Source organism: Plectrocnemia conspersa, unplaced genomic scaffold (genome assembly GCF_051122295.1).
Source record: "Plectrocnemia conspersa isolate PC_06_02 unplaced genomic scaffold, ASM5112229v1 ptg000002l, whole genome shotgun sequence".
In the NCBI taxonomy this organism is placed as follows: Eukaryota; Metazoa; Arthropoda; class Insecta; order Trichoptera; family Polycentropodidae; genus Plectrocnemia; species Plectrocnemia conspersa.
The window spans coordinates 6,874,062-6,897,797 of record NW_028277166.1 but is presented as its reverse complement, the minus strand read 5'-3'; the positions used below and the strand labels follow the sequence as shown (position 1 = coordinate 6,897,797).

Here is a 23,736-nt window from a genome sequence, read left to right as displayed (position 1 = left end):
TAGAATCAGAAACGTCATTTCAGCTTTTTTTTAGCGAGAGAGGAGGGGGATAGTTGCCAAGTCAATGGTGTTTTCTTTAATATTTTGATTTTATTAAAATTTATAGTATTTCATTAAATGACATGAGGCAAATACCCCCACCTGCTTTCTCCCCCCCCCCCTATTTCGGCACTAGCATCGTTATGGTGCAAGATTTCACTGCGCGTGTTAATTTGATGGGAGTTTTTCCATAAATTGGTAGCAGTAGACATAGTTTCCCAAACATTTTTGACTCAATTTTGAGGCATTTTCCGGCGCCCTATATTAGCAAACTATATATTTCAAGTTGATTTAGGCAGTGGGTGTTCGCGTGTGTAAGGCTAAAAGTACTTGAGAAGTATAACGTAAAGTCTCCGTATGGATTTTTATCCTCTTTAGGCAATTAAAAAATTTATATAAACTCAATTTAAATTTTTAGTGAATGCTAAATGTTTTCTAATTCAAAATTTGTATGTATTACAGCATTTTAATTTAAAATCATTGTAGTGAGTTTGTCAATGTTTGATATAAAACATTTTTAGATGACTCCTTGACTATATATATTAATATGTGCTAATTGTTATGGTAGTAATTTAAAATTAATAATCACTTGAAATTCTACTCACTGTTTTTGGTTGCAATCCGCCTATTTTGTCTGCCCATTGCGACTGGCGTTTATGGCTGCCATAAATTATTCACAATGCGCTCTATAAAGCCTTCAGGCTTTCCACGATCTGGTTCATGCACCAACGAAAAATTGGCGAACCATTTTTTGAACGTCCGTTCATCTCCGTATACATCACAAACGTTTGTACTGGCGGTGGATTCGCCTTTTAAAACATCTATGTATTGATTACTTTTCTTGAATGAATATCAAAAAAAAGCTATTCTGTTTCAAAACGAAATTTGCAACCCTTAAATAATTTTATGATGTTATGTATTTGTACAACCTATAAGTCAGGGTCAACATGCTTCTACCTACTCCGACTCCAAAGTGATTGTGATCAAAATTCGTCATCAGGGATGATTGACGGACATGCCGTCGCCGGCCGATCAAAACGTATCTAAGGTCGCCGAATTGAGGTCGGCCCGCGTCGCCGGCGCTATGTGACGTTTACTTCGTTTTCGCCGAGAAGCGCTGCGATCGCCATCATCTCGTGTATTTATATTTGAAAAAATAGGTAAATACGTCGCGCGGTCTTCCGTCGCGCGGACGCATCGCCCGCCCTCTCCTCTACGTAGTTGCGCACGTACGTAATTCATAAACAACAATAACAATTATTGTTATGCACGTCGATAAGGAAAGCGCAACCGCGGCGCGAGCGGGCCCGCTCGGTGACGTCACCAACTGCGCACAACCTCTACCTGGTTCGGTTGTCGCCGATTGATTCCGACTTTTCTCGCGTGCGATGTGGGTGCGATCTCGTGCGCTGCGCCGCCCCGCGTCCGTTTCGGCGGTGTCCTTCCGATATCTCAGTCGCGTCCTTGACCTAGTGTGCGCGCCCGCGAGAGGGGGCGGGCGGCTTAAACGATTTATGCTAATATGGCGGCGGGGCGTCCTTCGCGATGGCGTCTTTTTGCAGCTTTTCACCTACGCTTGTCCGTTATGTCAACCCTAAGTGTAGTGGTCTCTAAACTCGCAGATATCATATACGGTGGAACCTCGACTTACGAGTTTTTCGAGATACGAGCATTTTTTTAAATTTGACTCCACATACGAGCAAAAAAACGTATTGCGGTACTTAAAAATAAACTTTATTATTAATGTTTCGTAGTATATATTTACCATTTAAATTTTCCCCATTGAATTTGATTAATGGCATTTCAATGGGGATAATTAATTTGCCATACGAGTAGTACAAGCTACGAGTTCCGTCACAGAACGAATTAAACTCGTAAGTCAATGCATCATTGTATGCAGATAATTCACTCAGTGTTTTAATCGGATTACTCTTGCTAAAGGCGAATTCAAAAGTATTGATTGATTCGTAAAGTGTGCGAGATCGCTACGCACGAGCGTGTTCCAACAAAAAATGTTCAGATAGTATAGATATAAACTAAAAATATCCATATTACTTTAAATATTTTAGGAATTTTATTTTTACTGAGATTCCACATAACGTTCTATGTCAAATTTGTGTGCTAACAAATGTAACTCAGTATGTCTTGAGACTTATTATTAATTAAACGAAATATCAGATTTGTAGATTTTTTGATTTTGAAAAGAATTCCTCTGATAGTCTAGAAAAATCGTGTAGGGTTAAACTTTCTAGAAAATGTTACAACACAACATTTATTAATGCTGAATAGTAAGCATTATAGCGTTTTGTCATCTCTTTGGGCATCCACCTTGTGTAAATTGGCACGAATAATTCCATTTTTCGCCAATTGAAGGTGTTAAAAATATGTAGGAAGTTGACGCATGATCGCAGATACCAGATAAGGAAGTAAACGTCGTATAAAAGCGAAGTTTTCTTTTAAGTTTCCGCCATGTATGTAATTTATGATTTTACTGCTTTATCTGGTATTTGAATAAACTACAAAACGATTTAGCAACTTAAAATAATATCGTGCATATAAAGAATCAGTGATCGCTCTAATAAACTGGAATATTTTGACATCATCGCCTTATACTAAAAAGTACCAGTAAAAAATTGCTGAGGCAAAAAGTACTGGGCCAAAATTTTATAGTTGCAGCTTACTATCTAGAGTACTGCGAATCATAAACAACAAATTGTCCATTATTATCCAAGTAGTAACGAAAGAACCTCGCTAGATCATCTAAAAAGTCTTAGTCCTACTTCAGAATTAATTTCAATAGATTTTTCACACCGTATTTGTTTTTTTATATATGAAGTTACTAATTTATAAAATATTATTAAATTCGCAAAAAAATCTCTGAGTCGTCATCAAAGTTTGGGGCTATTTTTTGGATTTGAGACTTTCGTCTTCTTAAGGTTGTCTTGGTCGGTACTCAGCGTGTCTTCGCTTGAACTCTTATGTCACAAGTCGGAAGCGAAGTAGTAGAAGTGTCATGTTTTGACTAGTGGAAATTCCAGATGGAAGTGCTAGTTCACTATGTTAGCACCTGAAAATCTTTTGACTTCTTCGGCACTTGTATGGACAGTACGTTCCTTTGCCAGAGCAAATGGACCTGAGTCGATTTGAAAGGTGCATTTTTTAGTGGTCCTAATCCGTCCAAATAGGCCCATCAGCACACTCGTTTGACGATATACTAGCGAAGTTTTTTTTATTCCTTGCAAATGTTCTATAAAAAGTTGAGTTAGTAAAAAAACAATATAAATACATTACTTTTTCATTGTCTATTCATTGTAAACGCTGATATTTTTCTCGTAGTATCAATATGTTGATGTAACTAATTATATTGAAAAATACGAAAGTAATTAATCGTTGCGCAAATAAATTTACATACAAATTAAAAACGCCTTAACTTAAATTAGCCTCAATGCTATTGTTTTTGCTGAAATTGAGCAAATGTTTTCCACGAAACAAAGTATAGCTCTTCATTGCTACCATTTTAATTTGCACGATTGGCCATCTTTCACATACTATTATATAATTTATATAATAATATATTTTTCTGAAAACTTGCAGATTGGGAACAATATATCAAACAGAAAATGTCTAGACAAACAAAAAAGGGACCGCCAATGAGACGGAAAAAAATTCTGTTTAAAAAAACGTTTTGCTAAAATATATGTAAACGCCGACGTTTACAATAAATAATAAAGATTTTTAATGCAATATATTGCTAAATATTCCTATAAAATAAAATTGAAACATTTTTTTTAACTTACATACGTAGAACTGCAACGGGAAAACTAATTATCATGTGAAAAGGATAACTAATCACGCAATGAAAAGTTTAATGACATGCCATTGGACCAATATAATGCCGATGTTTATTTTTTCATGCACCGGAGAGAGATATATATATATACTTAGTGTCATTGTATTAGGAAAGAATTTAGCCGCGTAACGCAAAAATTACTATACTGACATTTTTTAAAAGAAAATTTGAAGCGCATAAAACAAGTCTGAAAAGTCATCGATGTCGAACGGTTGCCATAATAGCGCTTTGGTATCTATTCGCGCGTCTTCTTCGTGTAAATTGATACGAAGGGTACATTTTCACCAATTGAAGCTTTCATATTGAATATCTTATTTTGGCTGTATAGAAAAAACTCTCATAAAAAATGCAAAGCATGAAAACGCTATTCTACTTTATTACTACATAACGAATTTTCCATCAAAACCTACCAATTTTTTCTGTCGCTATTTAATATATTTTTTAATGAAAGATGGTCTACTTAGTCCTGGCTTACTGCGAAGCTTATTTGTTTCTATTATAACTATCCCACCACCATCTCTGTAACCAAGCATTTCAAACTGCCGTATCAATGCAGTGTAAAATGAAAGGCATGTGCCACTTCTTCCCACGGATACTAATTATACGAAAATATGTTCTTGTCTGATCGATCTACCCCTGTTATATTTTGATTGTATTGATGGATCAGTTGAGGTTGTGAAACAGTGTTTTTTTCAGTTGTACCGTTGAGTTTACTCCAATGGCATTCCAGCAAACTGACACCTTACTGTTATCATGCTACTTACATATAATTATTTAATCATTAACACGGTTATTGTAGAACCCTCTCTCTTTTTTACCATTTTATTGTGAAGTAAAGCACATTTCCCAGAACGATTTTCTCTAATAGTTCCAGTGACTATATTTATGTTACTTATTTCATTAACGTGAAAAAATTATCTATGAACAAGTGGCAGTTTTTTTTTCCATTTCGAGTTCAAAAAGTTCAGTATAGGTTAAAACAACATTGGCACCGAGAATAATTGACATTCAGGATTGTAGTTGCACCCTGTATGATTCAAACCAAAAAATTACCCACCTAAAGTTTTTCCTGACCATAGTTTGTATTCATTCCTAATTGGTTTGCCTTGAATAAATTGTTTGCACCGTGGCTTCATCGACACTGTGATTTTCTCTTTGCAGACTATACTAAAAAATTTGGTCGATATGAACTTTTGAAATTTTAGATTATCAGCACAATGGAAATTTGAAAATATCGTAAAAAATGGCTTTTGGTAAAGTTTAGCGATCAAATTATTTCTAGGTGAACGAATTTTTTATTGTATTTCTGTACCAAATAGGTTACACTATATTTCAAAGTGAAAAAGTAAACAAATGCTTAAAAAACACTGGTAATATCGAACTAGCTTCATGACCATATGTATAATTTTTGTATTCATAAACGAAACAAATATTTTTTAGCCTTTCTGACGATATCACAGAAAAAAATCAATGAACCACTGTTTTAGTTGTGTTTGTACTCACTCTCCGACAAATTTCAGAGTACAAGATTTTTTTATAGTTTTGTTTATTCCTTACGCTTGCCGCGAAGCTAAAAATCATTGCCATAAAACATCAGAAAAAAGTTCAACGTACTGTTCCAAATATGATACAGTATGTATAATTGGGTTAACATCGTAGAATGCTCTATTTGTTATTTCATTATTTAGTCCTGAACACAAAAAAAAGCTTTAAAATTTGCTGTTTATTTAAACACGGTGAAGGTTCAAGAAAAACAAGTAATTGCTAGACATAATAATTAGGACATATTGAACCAAAACATTATAGCCCAAATATTGAACCAAGACTTAAATTATAGAACAATAGTCTATAATTAGTAAGTAAATATACATATTTTCAAAATAACAGTAATACTAATAAACAAATTTAAAAATCTAATTTGAAGCTTTTTACCATTTTAAAAAGTCTTTAAAAGTTTTATGTAAATTTGATAAGTGGCATGTAAACCGTCAGCATAAAAAGTAAGGCTTGGAATGCTAATGTTTGTTCGCGAAGTTGTAATTTCAGCGTATGAGCATTAAATAAGCTTCTATATAGTAATATTTTGATATAGTAATGCATACATACGTTCACCAAAAACTGTGTGTCGTTTATTACTTTATCCAAAAATTTTGCTTAATTATGAGTTTTTCAATAAATGTGTAATTTATCCGCTTGCGCAATTCTATGAATTGCATTTTTATCAATGCCCGTTTGTTTAGCCATCACAGCTCGCACAACTACCACATGAAGTTCGTAAACAGAGGTAGCGCAGTACTGACTCGCAGCTAAATATCACGTTACCTTGTCATTAAGAGGCGAATCAGTACACATACTTCTGAGACTGATGTTTAAAAAAAATGCACAATAAATGTGTTTTTTTTTACAAAATTAATTGATTTAATCTTTTCAACGAATCGAACGAGTTGTAGGTAATAAATAGTATTTGTTCGTATTGCGCGTTCGCGAACGCGTCCGCCCGCTAAAGTTTTTTTACCGTGGCAACACTGCTCTCGGAACTGCCAACTGATTGTTTAGTAGTAAACAAGTTGCCGCGCGGGGTCGGTGTCGCGCGCCCCCCGAGGGTGCGTCCGCGGCTCGTCTCCGTCCGTCGCTCCCGTCGTCCGGCTCGCAGCCGACGACGACGAGGACACCGCTCGCCTGCGGAGTCGAGCGTGCGGACCGAGGGCGGCGGCGCACCACCGCCACTGTAGGTATTATCACTTATCGCGCGCGCCGTCTATCAAATTGATTAATCGACGGAGTTCTCGTTCCGTCCGGCGGAATGTGAATGCGCGACGCTCCTCTCGTTGCGCTCTTCCCCGAAATGCCAGCGCCCGCCGCGGCGAGGCCGGGCGGGCATCGCCGAATGCTTTGTTCGCGCGTTCCGAGGTGCGCTTGTTGTTGTCGAGCGGCCGCTGTCATCGGCGTCGTGAGTTTGACAGCTCGGCTGATCCACCTGACGAATCTTGCCCTTCGCGCGCGACGACGCCTCGCGCGTGACGTCATGACGACCGTGTCCTCCGATTTTACTACGCTTCCGGTTCATATCCGCGCCGAACGTGTAGTTGCATCTCCATTTAAGGACTGGTTGTGTACGTTTAGGGCCCTGGTTACATTTTTACTATTTAATTACTATTTTGATATACCTCCTTTAAAAACAAATAATTGTACCATAACTTTCTGATCCGACGACATGACGAATGACATGACTGGTTTTCCCATTGGGCACTACTAGAAAACTCGATCTTTAACAGCAATTATTTAATTCTTATTAAATATATTACTGACAAATATATTTAATTGTTAATTAAATAATAGTTTTTGAAAGAAGAAAGTTGATTCCAGCAACAGAATCAAATTTTTATTTATAAAAAAAATACATATGTTGACATTTAATTTTAATCCAATATTGTCACAATGCCTACTCTTAGGTTTTAATTGTTACCCCCTGTTGTAAAGCAAACTTAATTGAGAACATTGTTCGATTATAGTGAAAACACTGCGTTGTGGTCGATTAATTATTGACTTTTTTTTCGATACATGATATTCAAGATAAATATTAGCACGTTCAATGAACAGGCAAAAAAAAGGAGTCAAAAATAGCCATCTAACGCTGGGCTTTTTGTCCAACTTGAGTGGTTTTTGAAGTCAAGTGGTGATAGTCGGAACAAACTGCAATGATACTTTTTCGAAGTTGTAACATAAGAAGTATATTAATATTACAGTAGATCTACTCTAATAGTAATATACAGGTAATCCCCCTTGAACCCGGTAATTTAAAAAATCAGTTAAAATTCTAAAATCACTATTAATAAAATAAAAATTATTAATAACAAAATGTCACACAACAATTCATTGGGTCTCTACGTTTATTATCCAAAATTTGTCGATAACTGTCAAATCGCTTTACACTACTCACTCGCATAGTAATCTTCGTCGTTTTCTTCTAACAACTCCACATAATGCTTGTGAAGAAAAGGGCCTTTAATGATATTTTATTACTCATTATGACGATTCCTAGCATAAATGTGTCAAAGCCAGACAAGTGTCAAGACAAAAAAAATTGTAAAAAATGATCGCAATATAACTCACTGGGGTCGCCGCTTATACTCTCAAACGGTACCTACGGGCTTTTACACTAAAAACAGGGATTATAATTTATTAAATGGATAGAACTCAACCAAATCTTCTGTGCTTTAGCTATGTCACCTTCCGTTCAATCGCCACCTTCTTCTTGTACTTGGTCTTCAGTACTGATCATCAAGGAAACTGAGCGCGCAGATCTTAAATACGACGTTGAAATGTTGAAGACCTCTGTTTTTCAACTTTTCGAAGCTGTAAGTTCTGTGCCTGATTTGCTTCTCAGTTTCATTTTCAAGGGTTACTAAGTCAGTATTGCTGCTCCTCTAAAACGTACTTTTAATTTTGATTCTCAAGACGTCATCACTAAATGCACAAAAATCGCCCCTAATCATGTAAAGGGTAACAAATTGTACATAAAAAACTATAGACCTGTCGTAGTGCTTCCAACTCTTGCTAAATTATTCGAAATAATTATCCATAGATACGTCTTCAATCACTTTCGGTAAGTTTTGTTAGACCAACAGCCCGATCTACTGTTATTAACATTGTTTTTCACCAAAATGGTGTTAAAATCTCTGAAGAGGGAATTTAAGTAAACGTCGTATATATTGATTTTAGGAAGGCTTTTGACAAGGCCTGCTATGGGTTTTTATTAAAAAAATTGTCAGACCTCAGTTGCTCGGATGATTTAATTTTATTTCGATTTATTTAAGCGATCGTAGATAGTTTGTAACCTATGGCAGCTGATTGTCAAAAGAATATTTCACCCCTTCGAGGGTTCCTCAATGGTTCAACCTAGGCCCTCTGCTCTTCACGTTATTTATTAATGGCAAATACGGCAAGTTCTCTTCTCTATGCAGATGATTTAAAATTGAATAAATACATTTGATCTGTTGCGGACTCCTCTCTATAAAGTGATTTAGATTCTCTAAGGAGATGGGCTTCTGTTAACCGTCTGCCCTTTAGTGTTGGAAAGACCATACTGTGTCATTTTCTCGATCCCGTTCGCCACCAGTTTATTCCTACAATCTCGGTACGAACATTTTGGCTAGAGAAACTTCCACTGAAGATCTCGGAATCGCTTTTGAGTGCGAGTAGAAGTTCTCTCTATACATAAACGACGTCTGTGATAAGTCTTCCAAGATGCTCGGCTTTATTATGAGAAACGCATTTCACTTTGACAATCCTATGACACTAGTTCGTAGCATTCTTGAATCGGGATCTATAATTTGGAATCCCTGAATAACCAAATACTCTATTTTAGTCAAAAAAGTAGAAAAAAGGTTTTCGAGATATCTTTATAAAAGGATATTTGGTTATTATCCGTTCTTATATCCCAGTGCTTGTCAGTGTTATGATACGATTTGCTGAGTACTCGCAGAAAGTTGTATGTCGCTAAGCATTTCTTCAAACTACTGAAGGGTGCTGTCGACACTCAATACCTTGTATTGTTTTATGACCATCGTAATGCATTGGGGATAACCTGTTAGGTTATGATGATCTGTATGTCATCATTCTCATAGGAGCCTCCATTAAAAATATTTAAATTATGGTTAGATATCTAGTTGATTTTAAAATTAATTGTAATAAAACAAAAATAATAAGTAGAGAAATATCATTCGAAAATGATTTGAGTGACGGCGATAGTGCGGAGTACTATTAAACTTGCATTTGAGAAACTGTCGCATGTTTTGAAGAACAATTACCTTGAATTAAAGTTAAATGTGTATTTGATAAATGTCTTACAGCAGTGCAAATAAACTCCACGAGGGATATGCCATGCAGTGGAGAGTGTGAGACTGATTTCCCAATGAGGAAATATACATATGGACCGAAACAATATCAGGCTCGAGTGAGACTGCGGCTCAAATTAAATATTGACTAAAGCTACAGAAATTTGATAATATAATGTAACTCCATAATCAACACCCTTTTTTGAGGGTTAATGTAATGAAAAATTAAAAACCCAGGGCGATGCCTTTGAAAGAAAAGTGCTGTGCCATATCTTTTGACCAATTTACCAAGAAAATGTACTGAGATAATACTTTATAAAAATTTAAACGAGGCGATTTTCATTGTAGAGCTATAAAACGACAGGTTGGAATTTCATATGGATCCCGAAAGTAGTATTTCCATCGAAACCTATCTAAAACGTGCTAAGTTTACTTAGGAAACGACTGATTTTCAAAAGTAACACAATGTTGAGAATGCTTTTTTTGCCTCCCATTTTTACTACTTATTCATCTGTAAGGACTCTAGACGAATCTGAAATCTAATTGCTTCTACGTACGTCCTTTCGTTGACAGCGTTATAAATCAAATCTGGCGTTTGTTGATTTTGTGTTGACATATTATTTTAAGATTACCCTTCTTTATTATTAGATTGCAATTTGAAAGCTGTACAAGTATACATGCATATAATATTATGTAAACTTTCATATAATTTCCTCGAATTGTTTTGTATATATAATTATACTTCAGCATGTTTATATGTCACTCTCGATAATTAATTTCTTAGAATGACCCTGCTGCTGCTAATTCAATATGCAGTGTTATTTTAACGATAAGTAGGTAGTTGATAAAGTCGTCGAACCTCAAATAAAATGATAACAAATTAAACTTAAATATTGACACTTACTTAATAAGAAAAATAATAGGCTTTTCTTAATAGTATTCAATGTTAGTCCTAATCACCAGCAATAATAATTGCTTAGATTAGTTAATACACTGATTAGTCATCAATTATATGCAATAAAGACTACAAAACTGCTTTATGGCAAAATAATATATTATATGAAAACGTGTTGATTTACAAAAATAAATTAAAAATTAAAGGCGGTCATTCATAACGCTAAAACTTGAGTCAGCTCTATAAAGTTTGTCATGCTTATTACATTGTTGGAACAAATCAATGCATTTTTCACTAGGACTGCACATGTTCAGTCTGGCTTTTACGGCCGAGGTGGTAACATGTCATATTTTCCTTTTAAAGTTTCTCTTAGTGAACAACGATTTTTGATCAGATATTTGTGGTCCGAAGGAGTCACTCCCTACAATATTCACAAAAAGTTGATTGGTATCGCCGGAGACGAGTGTATTACTGAAAGTGATGTGTGCGATTGGATCGTCAGGTAATGATTATTACCTTTTAGGCTTACCGATTAAAAATATGACATTAATGATGTGGTGCAGAAGTAAACATTCAGAAATGTATGTTTACAGAAGACATCAAATAGCTGGTCGATCAAAATTTTAAATTTTCACGATTGTGCTAGTGTTTTCGTTGTTGGAAATAGTAGCCATTCTTCTTTTGTGTCGTTGTTGTTATTTATTAATATTGTGTTGTATTTTCTTTGTTACCATAAATTAATTTACCCACTTTTTTATTTACATGGAGAAATCTTAATGCCGATAAACCAATAACATTTTATTACGAAAACTTCTCTTTTAAAATAATTCACGAGTCTCTTTTGATTCTGACTTGAACTGTGAACTTATAATAATTACACTTTTATCTGTGTTATTTGTCAAATTCTTTTAATTAATTATCAACACTTAAAGTTTATATATGTTAAGCTTTTCAATATTTATTTTAATTTACAGCATTGAGAATCTGCGCGAGAGGGACCGGCAAGCCCGCGCGCAGATGTCCTCGCAGGGGCAGAGTAGTATACAAGAAGCTGTGCCAATGTTTGAACCGCCGGTCAAGGTATGCTTCCTTCGTTACACAATTTATGCATCTATCGTACTACGTTATTACTGACAAATTTGTTTCCTTGCAGGTGAATCCGGGTGCAACGGATCGCGTCACCCAGGAGATTCGGAATAAACTCGGTGACTTTTACTCCGTGAAACATCTTCTCGATGATCCTAAATCATCGATCGGTGTGTATGGCGAGCCGCCGAGTCCCGCACCGGGTTAGTACACTTCAATAAATAACAATTTTATGTATGAATTGCTTTGGTGTTTTAATGTTTACATATTTTACAGGTGGTGGACCGTCCCGTGGCTCCGAATTTAAGAAACCCCATTATGCATCATCACAGAATAACCGACCATATCAACGAACGCAATACTATAGTAACAATAAGGTGTGTTTGATTTAAAATACAAGTGATGACACTAATATTAAGAATCATCTAATTCATGATTTGTATTACAGTATCCAGATGGAATGTCTCTTGTCATGCCTAATAGGCTCCCGTCTAATAAAATCTATAATGGGAAAACTCCACCGGTAAGCATATTTTATGAAAATTATTTTGCTCCTTTATGTACATGATTATCTTTCAAATAAATAAGATTAAATTGTTGATACTACATGACAAATAATGTCTGTTCTGAATATACATTTTTATATTACTTTAGAATATTAACGATCCTGGAGGAAATTACAGCGAAAAGACATCAATTAATTACATTTTAAAGGTACGCGTTTCTTTAAAAATATTTTTTTAATGTTTTTTTTATTGATTCTAATCATATCTCTTCCTTAGGAAATGAAATCACTTCCATGCCCTCCATTATCGGATATTGCAGCAACTCCTCGGAAAGAAGTTGAAACGTTCAGCTTCACCGCACTACCTCCCCTAAGGGTGAGTTTATATAGATTATTTATTTACCATATTAAGACATTTTTACTGGAAAATTAGTAGGGATTTGTATTAAATTCGAAGGCTTGTTATTAAAAGATACACTGTAAATTCATCATTTTTGAAATTAGGTTGATGCATCAATTCTACGGTGATTGCTCTTCAAAGCTGCAAACATGACCTAATTATAAATTCAGTTATTAAGAGTAATTTCCAAGAAATTTTATGATTATTATGTACTTTTTAAATATAATATTTGACCTAGATAAGAATAATTAAAATCACAGATTTTTATGCTTACATAGATTTATTTATAACTATGTTCTGTTCCTGAAAAAAATATTTTTCATTTATATGAATACAAATATTGTATTTTTAATTTCAATTTTTATTCCCATCTGATAGTTCAAAGGTTGATAAGATGAGCAATTTACTTGCTGGGTCGAGTAGTTCAATTACCGATAGCTCTACGCAGTAGTTGACAATATTGCGTTTCTTATTGACAATATTGCTTTCTTATCAAAAAATTATCCTGTTTATTTATAGCGCGTATCACGATTCTTTTCTTTATATAATACTAGATACTTGAAATGCCGATATCTGGTGAACCTTTGGTTTATTTATTTAAATCAAAACTATCGTGACCGAGTAGGATACTCCAATGTGTCATGATTATTAAAAATGTATACATAGTATTATTTACTAGAAAAAAGGTGAAAAATCATAAAAGCTATGTAAATTGGACCAGCTCCCCGTAGCTGACATTAAATAAATCAATGGTGACAGACAATTCAGTTAGTATGGACGTTTTGGCTCTAACAAACATGAGAAGAGGAGGCAATCATGATTTTCCGAAGACGTTCTGGAACCCGAAACTGGATTTCTTCAAATTCTCAACAATACCCTTCAGTAGTTTGAAGAAATGTTTAAAGACACAACTTTCTGCGAAAACTCAGCGAATCGAATCCTAACCACTCCTAAAAGAAAGGCGCTGAGATAATAAAAACGGATAATAACCAAATATCCTCATATAAAGGTAACTTAAGAACCATATCTGAACTTATTCGATTACTAAGGGATTCTAAATTATATATTCAAAATTGATGCAAACCAAAATGAATAATTGACGGATCTTCAAAGTGAAACGCGTTCCTAATGACAAAGCGGAGCGGAGCCTCCGTCTTGAAAAAAAAATCCTAAAAAACTTGTTCTTAAAAGTGATAAAATTAAAAACACGAAAAGAAAATCACTTTAAGACCTTTGTCCACCGATAATTAATAATCTACTATCGCCATCAATCTTCTCTGCTTTTTTAATGGACGTGCAGTTAGCTAGATATATATTATATCCATAACTGACCCCGAGGAGTGAGATCAGAATTAATAAATACTAGCTTTTGTCGTTCTTGTTCTATTTATTATTAGGTACTTGAAATTTTTTTTAAATATTTGCGTTCTAGAAATGTTCAGTAAAACGTCCTTTAAGCAATTGTAGGTTTTCTTCATTTTGTTTCGTTTTTGCATGTTTCATTTTTATTTCAGCAGACATGTCCTACTTTTTAGGTTTTTCTCAGATGTATCTTATTTCTTTCTAATTAATAAATTTGCACTGGAGAAAATCATGTGTAGTATATTTAATTTCTCTTATATCTGTTCTAAAAATGTTCATCATATGGTTTGTAGCGTATTATACTAATATTGCATGGCGTTGTCCATTACATTTTCTATAAGAGTCAAAAGTTTGTGATTACATAGGAAGTGAATACAAAATGTTTGTAGAGATAGCTTTCATATTGATATAAATATATAAGATTTTGCAAAAATATATGTATACTAAATTAGTATATATTTATAAAATTTTGAACTAGGAATTAAAATACGCTCATTTTTATTATATGAGGCTTTTCTACCAAGTAAGAATAATATCAATCATAGTTGATTATATAGAAAAAGAAAGATGTTTATGAGCGAACAGAATATGAGCTAGGTATTTAATCAATGCAAATCTTCCAACGTTTATATAATTTTAAATATTGTTCAATATACATTTTAAATTTTCGTTTGCAGTGGAAACACATAAAAAGTGTTTATTTTCTCTAATTGTCAATTAATGGAGAGAAGAAAAAATAAATTAATTTTTTGGCGCTTAAAAATCAAAATAAACATTTTTTTCAAAGATTTTCAAACAGTGTTGCTAAAAAATCTAAAATTTGCTGGTGAACGTACCTGAAACAGCGTGCACGCGATTAGAGAACACTCAAAATTATTTCGTAGAGCTAGTGGATATTTGAAAATAACCTTTATTTATTTATTTTCGCTTACTTTTTCATGTTGAACGTACTTATAAATTATTTTCGACAACTTTATGTTTAGACTGAAACTTAAATTTTAATAACTTTTTAAATATACTATATATATAGTAATTTTCATTCATTAACCCTTTTAATGCCATATGATTTTTCCTTATACATATATATATAAACTGTCAAACGTTTTTTATAAACAAAATCATCTTTTACCATATTTTTTTTTAAAATGCTTATACACGTAATATATTTTTTTTAATTAAAAAAAAAATTCGCGTGCTCTTTGATATGTATAATAATAAAAGGCGATAGTATCCATATTTTACAAAGATAGAACAATAAAAAAAATATAGTTATATATTAAAGAAAATTAAAAACTAATAAATATTACTTAAGTTTGAAGCATACATCTCTAAAGAAATTTTATTTATTTAGAAAATTTAGTTCTGTTATCTAGTAAATCTATTATTAATTGATGAAAGAAAATAGTTATTTTTATATATAAAATCGTTTATTTCAATAATATAAATAATTTTACAAACATACTAATTATATATACTGTACATATTATATTACGGGTTTATGACCATTTTCGTGTTTACAATTTGATAAAAAATAAGAATATAAAATAAAACGTTGGTGGTTATGTAATATAAGGAAATAATAATATAATACTACTGGCGAATCAATAATTTGTAAAAATATGAAACATCTGTTTTGGGTAAATATTTAAATGGGGACTAGAATTTGTAAATTAGTGAAAGATACACATACCTGCTACTTTTATGTTTCATCTGGATCCCATTGCAATAAAATGCTCAGCTGCTATTTGCTTAGTCACACACAAAAAATATCAGAAAACGTCATAAAATACATTCGACATGCCTAATATAGAGCAAATGTATCCATTTTACTTTGAATAAGCTTATATATGATAAAAAATCGAATAGGTATAAATTTGTTTTTAAAATTGTAGGATCGAATAATCGGCCCTCTGTCATTAAATGGGATTGCACTGAAGTTTAATGGTGTATTTTTAATGTTAGCAATAGCAAAGGGTTAAAAAATATACATTTAGCTCCCTTTATTTTAATAGAGCGACTCGATGATAGTCTCACGGAAACCATATATTATATTCTCTGCACCTCGTCGCTTTTCTATGCGTACTACTTGTCTACTATTATATTATTTGTTCTGAGGTTACCATACAATTGTTTTGCCGCTATTTTCAGCGTTGATCTACTGTTTTTTTTATCTTAAATGCGTAATTTAATTAAAATTTATAATGCAATAAACAACTATTATGTAGTTATTTTGTTTTACTATAAATTTTAAAATTGTTTGCGAAAGATAATTGGTGGTTAAGTAGTATTGGTGTATGATATTGAATGTATATCAGCTGATGTTTTAAATGTGTTGATAATATGTGGAGGGGAAGGGGGTGCTTATGTTTTATCTTGAGCGCTAAATAAGTTAGGGCCAACTCTGGGTAACCCTAGGTAAGGTGTTTTTATATGCTAAATTTAGAACATCAAACTAATCCAAAAGAGCCAAAAGTACGATTTATTTTAATGAATTGATACCACCTTATGTTTGTTTATTTATTGAAGATTGTCTGGATAATACATAGATTTATATTTCCAGTTGATATTGTAATTAAATATATTCCACTTGTAAAACTAGATCAAATTTTTCATTCTCAAAATTTAAAAAATTGTAACACAATGCATACATATTTGGAACTGCTCGTTATATCAATAAAGTGAATTAAAAAGTGTTCGTATCAATATTTCAGTACGAACTTTTTCAATTATGCTTTTTTTTTAGAATACATAGCTATTAATTTCAGTTTCATTATCAGTTTTGAAATCACGTACAATTGGTAAGATATGTAAGTGTTGTTATCGTAGTCTCCGAAGATTGGGTTAAACTATCGAATCTCGAACTTCGTAGCTGAACCAGGGTTGACTTGTGAAAAGCGGCTGCTTCCTCGTTATTATTAGGGTCGTATTTATCGGTACTCGGCGTAGCTTCGTTTAATGCGAATTCGGCTGAACTCTCGCATGTCCCAAGTCACCGGGTACCCGCTAGGCTTTGTATCGACGAGTTTATTTGCGAGTAGTTCCAATCAACCCAAATAGACAATAGGCACGTGCGCTTGTATTATGCTGGCGTGACGAACAAACCTATTCTGAAATCGCAAATAACAAGCATTTGGTTCTATTGTGCTTTTATTTTAACAAACAATTGCGACAAATTTAGTATCACGCTGGTGTTCCCGATATTTCAAAATTAATTCAGGAAACTAAAACTCCGGCGTGAAAATATTTTTTTTGAACTAGGTAACTTCTTATTTGTAATATACAATTGAACAGGTTTAGTTCTGTTGTAATTTTGTTGTCGAATAATATTTTAATCTCGTTCAAGAAAGAAAATAAACGCTTTAAAACATACAATCATTTTTTGCTGGTAGATTTACAACGAATAATTAACACAGGACTATTCACGAAATGTTCAAGTGGCGAGGCCGCTAATTTGTATAGAAAATTATAAAAAGAATACTCCACTAAAATATATATTATTATATTGTAGTGGAGTTTGTTCTTGTTACTGTTTTCTGTACAACTCGATGGTCACAAATGGCTTTGTCACTTTAGATTTCGTGAATATTATTGTAATACAAACAATGATTTAGTGTGATTCGTCATATTATTTCCAAATAGTAGACGATAGTTCGTATCGCTCTATTGTGAGATTATTTTATTAATAAGGTTCAGCTTATGGGGGTACTTTCTAATCTAATATTTTTCGCTTGATTTTATTTTTTTACCACTTTATATTCATAGTCATGTGTGCGCAGCATAATCTAAAGCTAAACTAAATAGGAAAAGATATTTTTATTTTATCATTAAATAATTTAGAACGTTTGCTGTTATTTACACAATCGAAAAGGTCAGGACCGTAGCGATAAGATAACAGCGTTCGGTCTCGATTGATCGCCCGATTCGTAATAAAATTGTACTATCGGGAATGCCAAATGTAAACTAAATTCTAGCTTTGTCTTTATCGCTTTGCTTTTATTTTGTTTCAGCCGCCTTTGGAGCCATTGACGCCGATCGAGTCGAAACCGTGTCCGCAACAAAACAATCGTGAGTATATCGATTTGAGGCATTTTTCTCTAACGCAACAGGACCATGCGGAAGGCGCGCGCGATCGCATCCCCTTTCCGGAATTGTTGCACTGCATGGCGTACGTCACGTAGCTCGCTGTGACGTCACTGTGCGGTGCAATGCGTACACGTGCGCGTCGTCGGACTTCCACCTGTGGTGCTCGAACCTTTTCCTCGCGGCGAACCCCTTCGGGAACCGCGCGCCGCCGTTTCCCGACGGCGAGACGCTTTTTTGTCTGTGTGCGTGCGCCCCGCGCGCTCGTGTGTGTGCATGCGCGTCGATCGATCCGTGACGTTCAATGTCGCGCGCCTCGCTCGATATACGAAAGATGCGCGCCGCCGTCGGTGTGTTGGTGACGTTTGTTACGCCCGCGCGCACACACACACGCTCGCAAGGTAGAGTACGCGACGGTCTCGGATACGTTCGGATCATCTCGGATAAGCTCGGCCCTTACATTCATTTTGCGCGCCGCGTACCTTCTGCCGCGTTCCCTCGCGACTGAAACGTCCCAACTCCAAAATAATATTTTATTGATAGTTTATTGCTCCATATTATTTTTTTACGAACATAAACTGATTGCTATTCAATTTAAGAAAAAATAATACTTAATGTGAGTTTTTTATTTATTTAAAAAAAATTATATTCATACGCTTTTCATTTGATTGATGCAATTAAACAAAAAATGAAATTAAATAAGTATAGTCGCTTTCTGAATATTCGATATCCCTATTCACTATTACCACTTTTCATTTTTAAGTTAAACAAATATCGAATTATTGACATAGTGATGATTATAAAGCGTTAAACATGAATACGTGTGGTAATACTTTTAACTTTTTAAACCTTTAAGTAATACAAAACAAAGCAATAAAAATAATCTATAATACGCCATTTTATAAAAGTTTTTGTTTTAAAGGTATAAAACTTTAAAATTAAATGAAACACGTAAAAATCGTGGTAATGGCCATGGTATTGGCTTTATTGGAAGGATAATTTTATACAATTTGTCTTTAAATGTGCTTTCTGGCATATTGGCGCCTCGGCTGGCTCGAATAAAGCGCAATCTGGAAGTCCAATTTTCGACCACTTTTTCAAGCAGCTGGGGCCGTATATCGGCAATAACGCGCCGAATGTTGGCTTCAAAGTCATCCATCGTCTCTGGTTTATCGGCGTAGCGATTTCACATATCCCCACAGAAAATAATCCAAAGGTGTTAAATCACACGGTTTCCTTCAATAAATTGATTGTAACGCGCGCTGTGTAGCATGTTGCGCCGTCTTGTTGAAACCAAAGCTTTTCCACATTAATATCATTCAATTGAGGAACGAAAAATTAGTAATCATGGATCTATAGCGCTCTTCTTAGACTGTAACGTTCTCCCCGTCATCATTTTTTTAAGAAAATGGACCAATGACTCCACCAGCCCATAAAGCACACCTAATAGTGGACTTTTTTGGCGTACCAATAATGGCTTCTGGATTTTCTTCACTCCAAATGCGGCAATTTTGCTTGTTGATGTAGCATTGTCGCCATTCAACCAAAAATGAGCCACTCATCGCTGAACAAAATGTTGTGGTGAAAATGAGGATCAAGAGCAATTTTGTTTTCGCCCATTCACCGGGCGTACGGAGCACACGATGGTCAAGCGGCTTAAATTCTTACACGAGCTGGATATTGTAAGCTCGTGCAAGCGAGATGCTCAGATAGACGTTTTTGTCTACCGTAAAATGGACGTAGCGCACGGTAAGTTTCGCGAACTGATCCATGATTTTCGAAATAAATATACACGATTTGTGAGCGTTGCTCTGGCGTAAATCTACTCGTGGTAAAATAGCAAACCAAACTGAGCACAAATCAGCTATCAGCTGTTTAATTGGCTGTCGCTGGAAAAAGTGTTGCCAATTCAAAAAACAAACTTTAAAAAACACCATTTACTATCTCAAACTTAAATATAATAATAACATTTCAGTATTTCTCAACTTCTTTAGGCGGCAACCCAGATTAAGTAATACTTTTGGTTTATTTTTTTCAAAATGTTTATTAAAAATACAAGATATAAAGTAATTTAACAATTATTATTAGCTCTGTTTATATAGGTAATATTCAGTTGATCTTCGAATAGTCTCACGTGAATGCTGTCGTAAAAGGCAGTACTTTACGATTTTTAATTTATTTCAATCAGAATGCAAACAATGACTATGCTTACACATTAAAATCTGTACCCCATTTTGTTATACAGCTATCGCCACAAAAAACTACACACGCATATATATAATACCACTAAAGCCTACGTAATATTGCATCTTTCACATTTTCTTCCCACAAACTTTTGTTATAAATATGTTCATTGAAGGGTTGGCTTTCACTTATAGTGAAAAAATAAAATATGTGAAGGACAGAAGGAATTTTTGCCCGTCTATTGTCTATTTGTCCTGTCACAGCTGACAACAAATTGATGATTTACGACTAGGGTATTTCTTGCGAGAACTTAGAGATCTTTATCTTCCGCACATTTTAAATGGTTCTTAGGATTTGGGTAACAAATATTATGCCATAAATAATAATAAAAAACGCCTGTGTTGAAAATAATAAACATTTAATATCATGTTACATCGCCTTTACTTCGAATAACGAAAATCGTTTTATGGGTGCGAAAAATATTCACTCAATAGTGTTAAAAAGTTTCTGTAAGAACAGTCTCCAGAAGGCTGCAGGAACAAGGGTTGTGAAAAAAAACCTAATTGACGACAAAAATGGAGGCTGCACGGTTCAAATGGGCGAAGTTCAAATGAGTAAAATTATTTATAACAAAAGTTTGTGGAAAAAATGTGAAAGATGCAATATAATGTTGGCTTTAGTAGTGTTATGCGTGTGAGTAGTTTTTATATTAGCGTCAGAAAATGTTTTTTTACATTTAAAAAATACTAACCCTTTGCCGCGTTCAAAAAAATTCCGTACAACATCCGTGCGCAGCGCTGTTTTTAATGACATAAGAAATGAGATTTTTATACTCGAAATTATCAGGTTACTTTATAAAATATATCGAACATGTCAATTTATATCCAAAGCTATTTTCAATTCATAAAAGTTAGAATTTAAAAAAACTTACTTTTGAAAGTAATATTAAAGTCAATGTAACAACACTGTTCTACTGAAATTAAACAAAAAAAATTGAAAAAAATTTTTTTAATTTAAACGATACTTGATTTTTAGAAATGTTGCCGTCAACTATTTTTAGAAGCGCGGTGATAGAGACAGATTGCTTGATTGGGGTATCGATACACTAAAGGAAATACAGCACTTATGTATGGGCGACCTGTCACTCGCACGTGAAAACGTGAAACCCTACCTACCTACCCCCATTAGCGTATGCAACCATGGCTGTCGATAAACTCTTGTGAGAACTGACCTTTGTATGGGAAATATTATCAGATGTGATAGTAAAATAATTACATTAATAACGAACCGAGTATATTGTGCACAGACGACATTTTTATTTTCAGTTTTTTATCCCAAGATTTCGTAGTTTATTGTTTTAAACTTTGTTATATATTTGTTTTAAACTTTCGATGAACAATAATATAATTACTCAGTTATTCATTATTTTTTCTTCATCTGTATCAATTTTAAATAACTATTTCCATACATATATTTGAACGTATATGTATGTATTTGTACATCCATATCTTAACATATTGCATCAGAGCCAGCGCATTTAGTGTTTCTCTAATTGTTGTGTTTTTTCGCCGGTTGGTTTACGTACATGTTTTACTGTGCTAATTATTTATTGGTTTTTGACCTGTGACAACAAAGTTTTTATCACGTAAAAATATTCAGTGTACTTCTATTTTATGTCTGGGACTCCTTAAATAGAAGTTTGTTTTTTAATTTAAATTCAAACAAAATAATATTTATCATAGATTCCGAGTCTGATTATTTTTGCGATCTCAAAAGATAGACTTACTTTCGAAATATCACAACTCTATTTTTGTATAAAAGCATCCGATTCCAGTTTGAAACTACTACTCGAAGTTGCGCAAACGAAATTGGGCATTGTTCGACGAATCGAGCGCCGTTCTTCGGAGTCGGAACGAAATAGCTTTCCTATTATCCCCTTCGCGTTTCGATCTAAATTAGGGTCGGCGGCGCACATGCACCGCGACCGCGGCGTCTGCGTGACGTTCGCGTCTGTCTTCTGCTAGCTCTTCTCTCTTCTGTCTCGTCCGGGGCCGCAGCCATGATCTTGTTGGACTTGGTGTCGATCAAAGGTTTGCACCGTTCCTCTCGGTCGGTCTTTCTATTATAGTCGAAATTCGAAAAGGGCCTCTCGCCGTCGCCGTCGCGATCGAGCGAGCCCGAGCCCGGCTCTTGACCCGCGCCGATTTTCCTTCGCGCGCGTGGAAACCGCCGATACTGTGATATTTTGTAAACAAACGGACGTCGCTCGCGCTAAAAATAGTGCGCGAAAACGCGCACTCGCGTTCGACGCTCGCGCTCCCCCTCGTTCTAGCTCGCTTCCCCTCGTCTTCTTTCGACAATGCGCAAATAAAAGGGGTTTATGACCCACATTAATGCACGCGAAAGTGACGCACGTATTGTCCTCGACACTATGATTTTATAGCGTTCGATTGCCGAATCTTTCGAAAAGCGCGCGGGAAAAGCGCATCTGCGCTGGTCGGCACCTGCCGCTTCGGCGGAGGAAGTGGCGGAAGGTGTTTTTTACACTCGTCACCTGCTGTTTTTTCCTGTCAATATTTGAATATCTGTGGGTTTTTTTTATATGCGTAACAAACTACGTCGCGTCATTATTATTACATGTGCGATTGTTTCCATTACAGATCTCGATCGACATTCTGATTCGTCCGGAAGAAAATGCATGGCCCAGAGGCTTTCGACGTGAGTATTTCAAATAAAATTAAACACGTTAAAGCGATGTCAAAACGCTCCTTGTTTCTCTAGTGACCTTGAGGGAGATTTGCGCTTGACTGACAGCGAAGATGAGGCGCGTAAAAGAATGCTTCCGTGAGTCGTTTTTCCTCGTGTTTTATCGTTTTTCGTTGTTTTTTTATTATTATTTTTTTAACATGTTTGTAAATTTTTTTAGACAACCGGCGACAAAATCGGCTACCGTTAGCTCGTCTGGTAGCGAATCGACTCCGTCCGACTCGGATTCCGATTCGTCTAGTGACGATTCTAAACACAATGGCGAAAACCGATCTCCGCCTCATTCTCCTCCCCCTGAGCCGGACGAACCTCCCGAAGTCGTCGAGGGACCCGGCGATCTGTCGACCGCTCCTCAGAGGCCTTCGTGGTGCCTCCGCAACTTTGCACCGCAGCAGCCAGCTGGCGTCAACTCAGCTACGAGCCCGAGGAGCGCGAGGCCCAGTCCCAACAAAACTGGAAAAAGCAGCCCTCGAATAAACGGTCGAACGAGTCCCGGAACCAACAGGACTAGCCCGCGGTGCGCCAAGACGAGTTCGCGAAATGGCCGACACGACAGCAAGGGATTCAACATATCTTCGACCGCCCCCGGATCCAACGCGAGCTCGAGCAGCCGCACCAGCACCAACAACATAGAAAGCGACAGCTGCTCGGACTCTACCAAAGAGGTCGAGACAGTTCTCGCCGAATCTAAAGGAAAACCGATCGTAAGTTAGCGTTTCTAAAACCTTTCAA

At 35.2% G+C, this 23,736-nt stretch overlaps 1 protein-coding gene across 3 annotated transcripts in view; it reads left to right on the top strand.

Moving 5' to 3' along the window:
* The window catches only part of LOC148237493 (uncharacterized), a 61,247-nt gene that overhangs the window by 31,733 nt on the left and 5,778 nt on the right, over positions 1–23,736 (top strand). The window contains exons 1-11 of one of the 3 annotated variants that reach the window (XM_088205063.1): positions 6,440–6,617; positions 11,596–11,701; positions 11,775–11,910; positions 11,984–12,084; positions 12,156–12,230; positions 12,362–12,421; positions 12,490–12,588; positions 17,982–18,039; positions 22,899–22,956; positions 23,020–23,082; positions 23,165–23,708. In XM_088205063.1, the coding sequence (XP_088061189.1) occupies positions 11,639–11,701; positions 11,775–11,910; positions 11,984–12,084; positions 12,156–12,230; positions 12,362–12,421; positions 12,490–12,588; positions 17,982–18,039; positions 22,899–22,956; positions 23,020–23,082; positions 23,165–23,708 (1,257 nt within the window). In that variant the 5' untranslated portion in view covers positions 6,440–6,617; positions 11,596–11,638. Of the gene's footprint in view, positions 1–6,439; positions 6,622–11,595; positions 11,702–11,774; positions 11,911–11,983; positions 12,085–12,155; positions 12,231–12,361; positions 12,422–12,489; positions 12,589–17,981; positions 18,040–22,898; positions 22,957–23,019; positions 23,083–23,164; positions 23,709–23,736 lie in introns of those variants that run through there. The other 2 variants (XM_088205064.1, XM_088205062.1) reach the window with 2 other exon arrangements.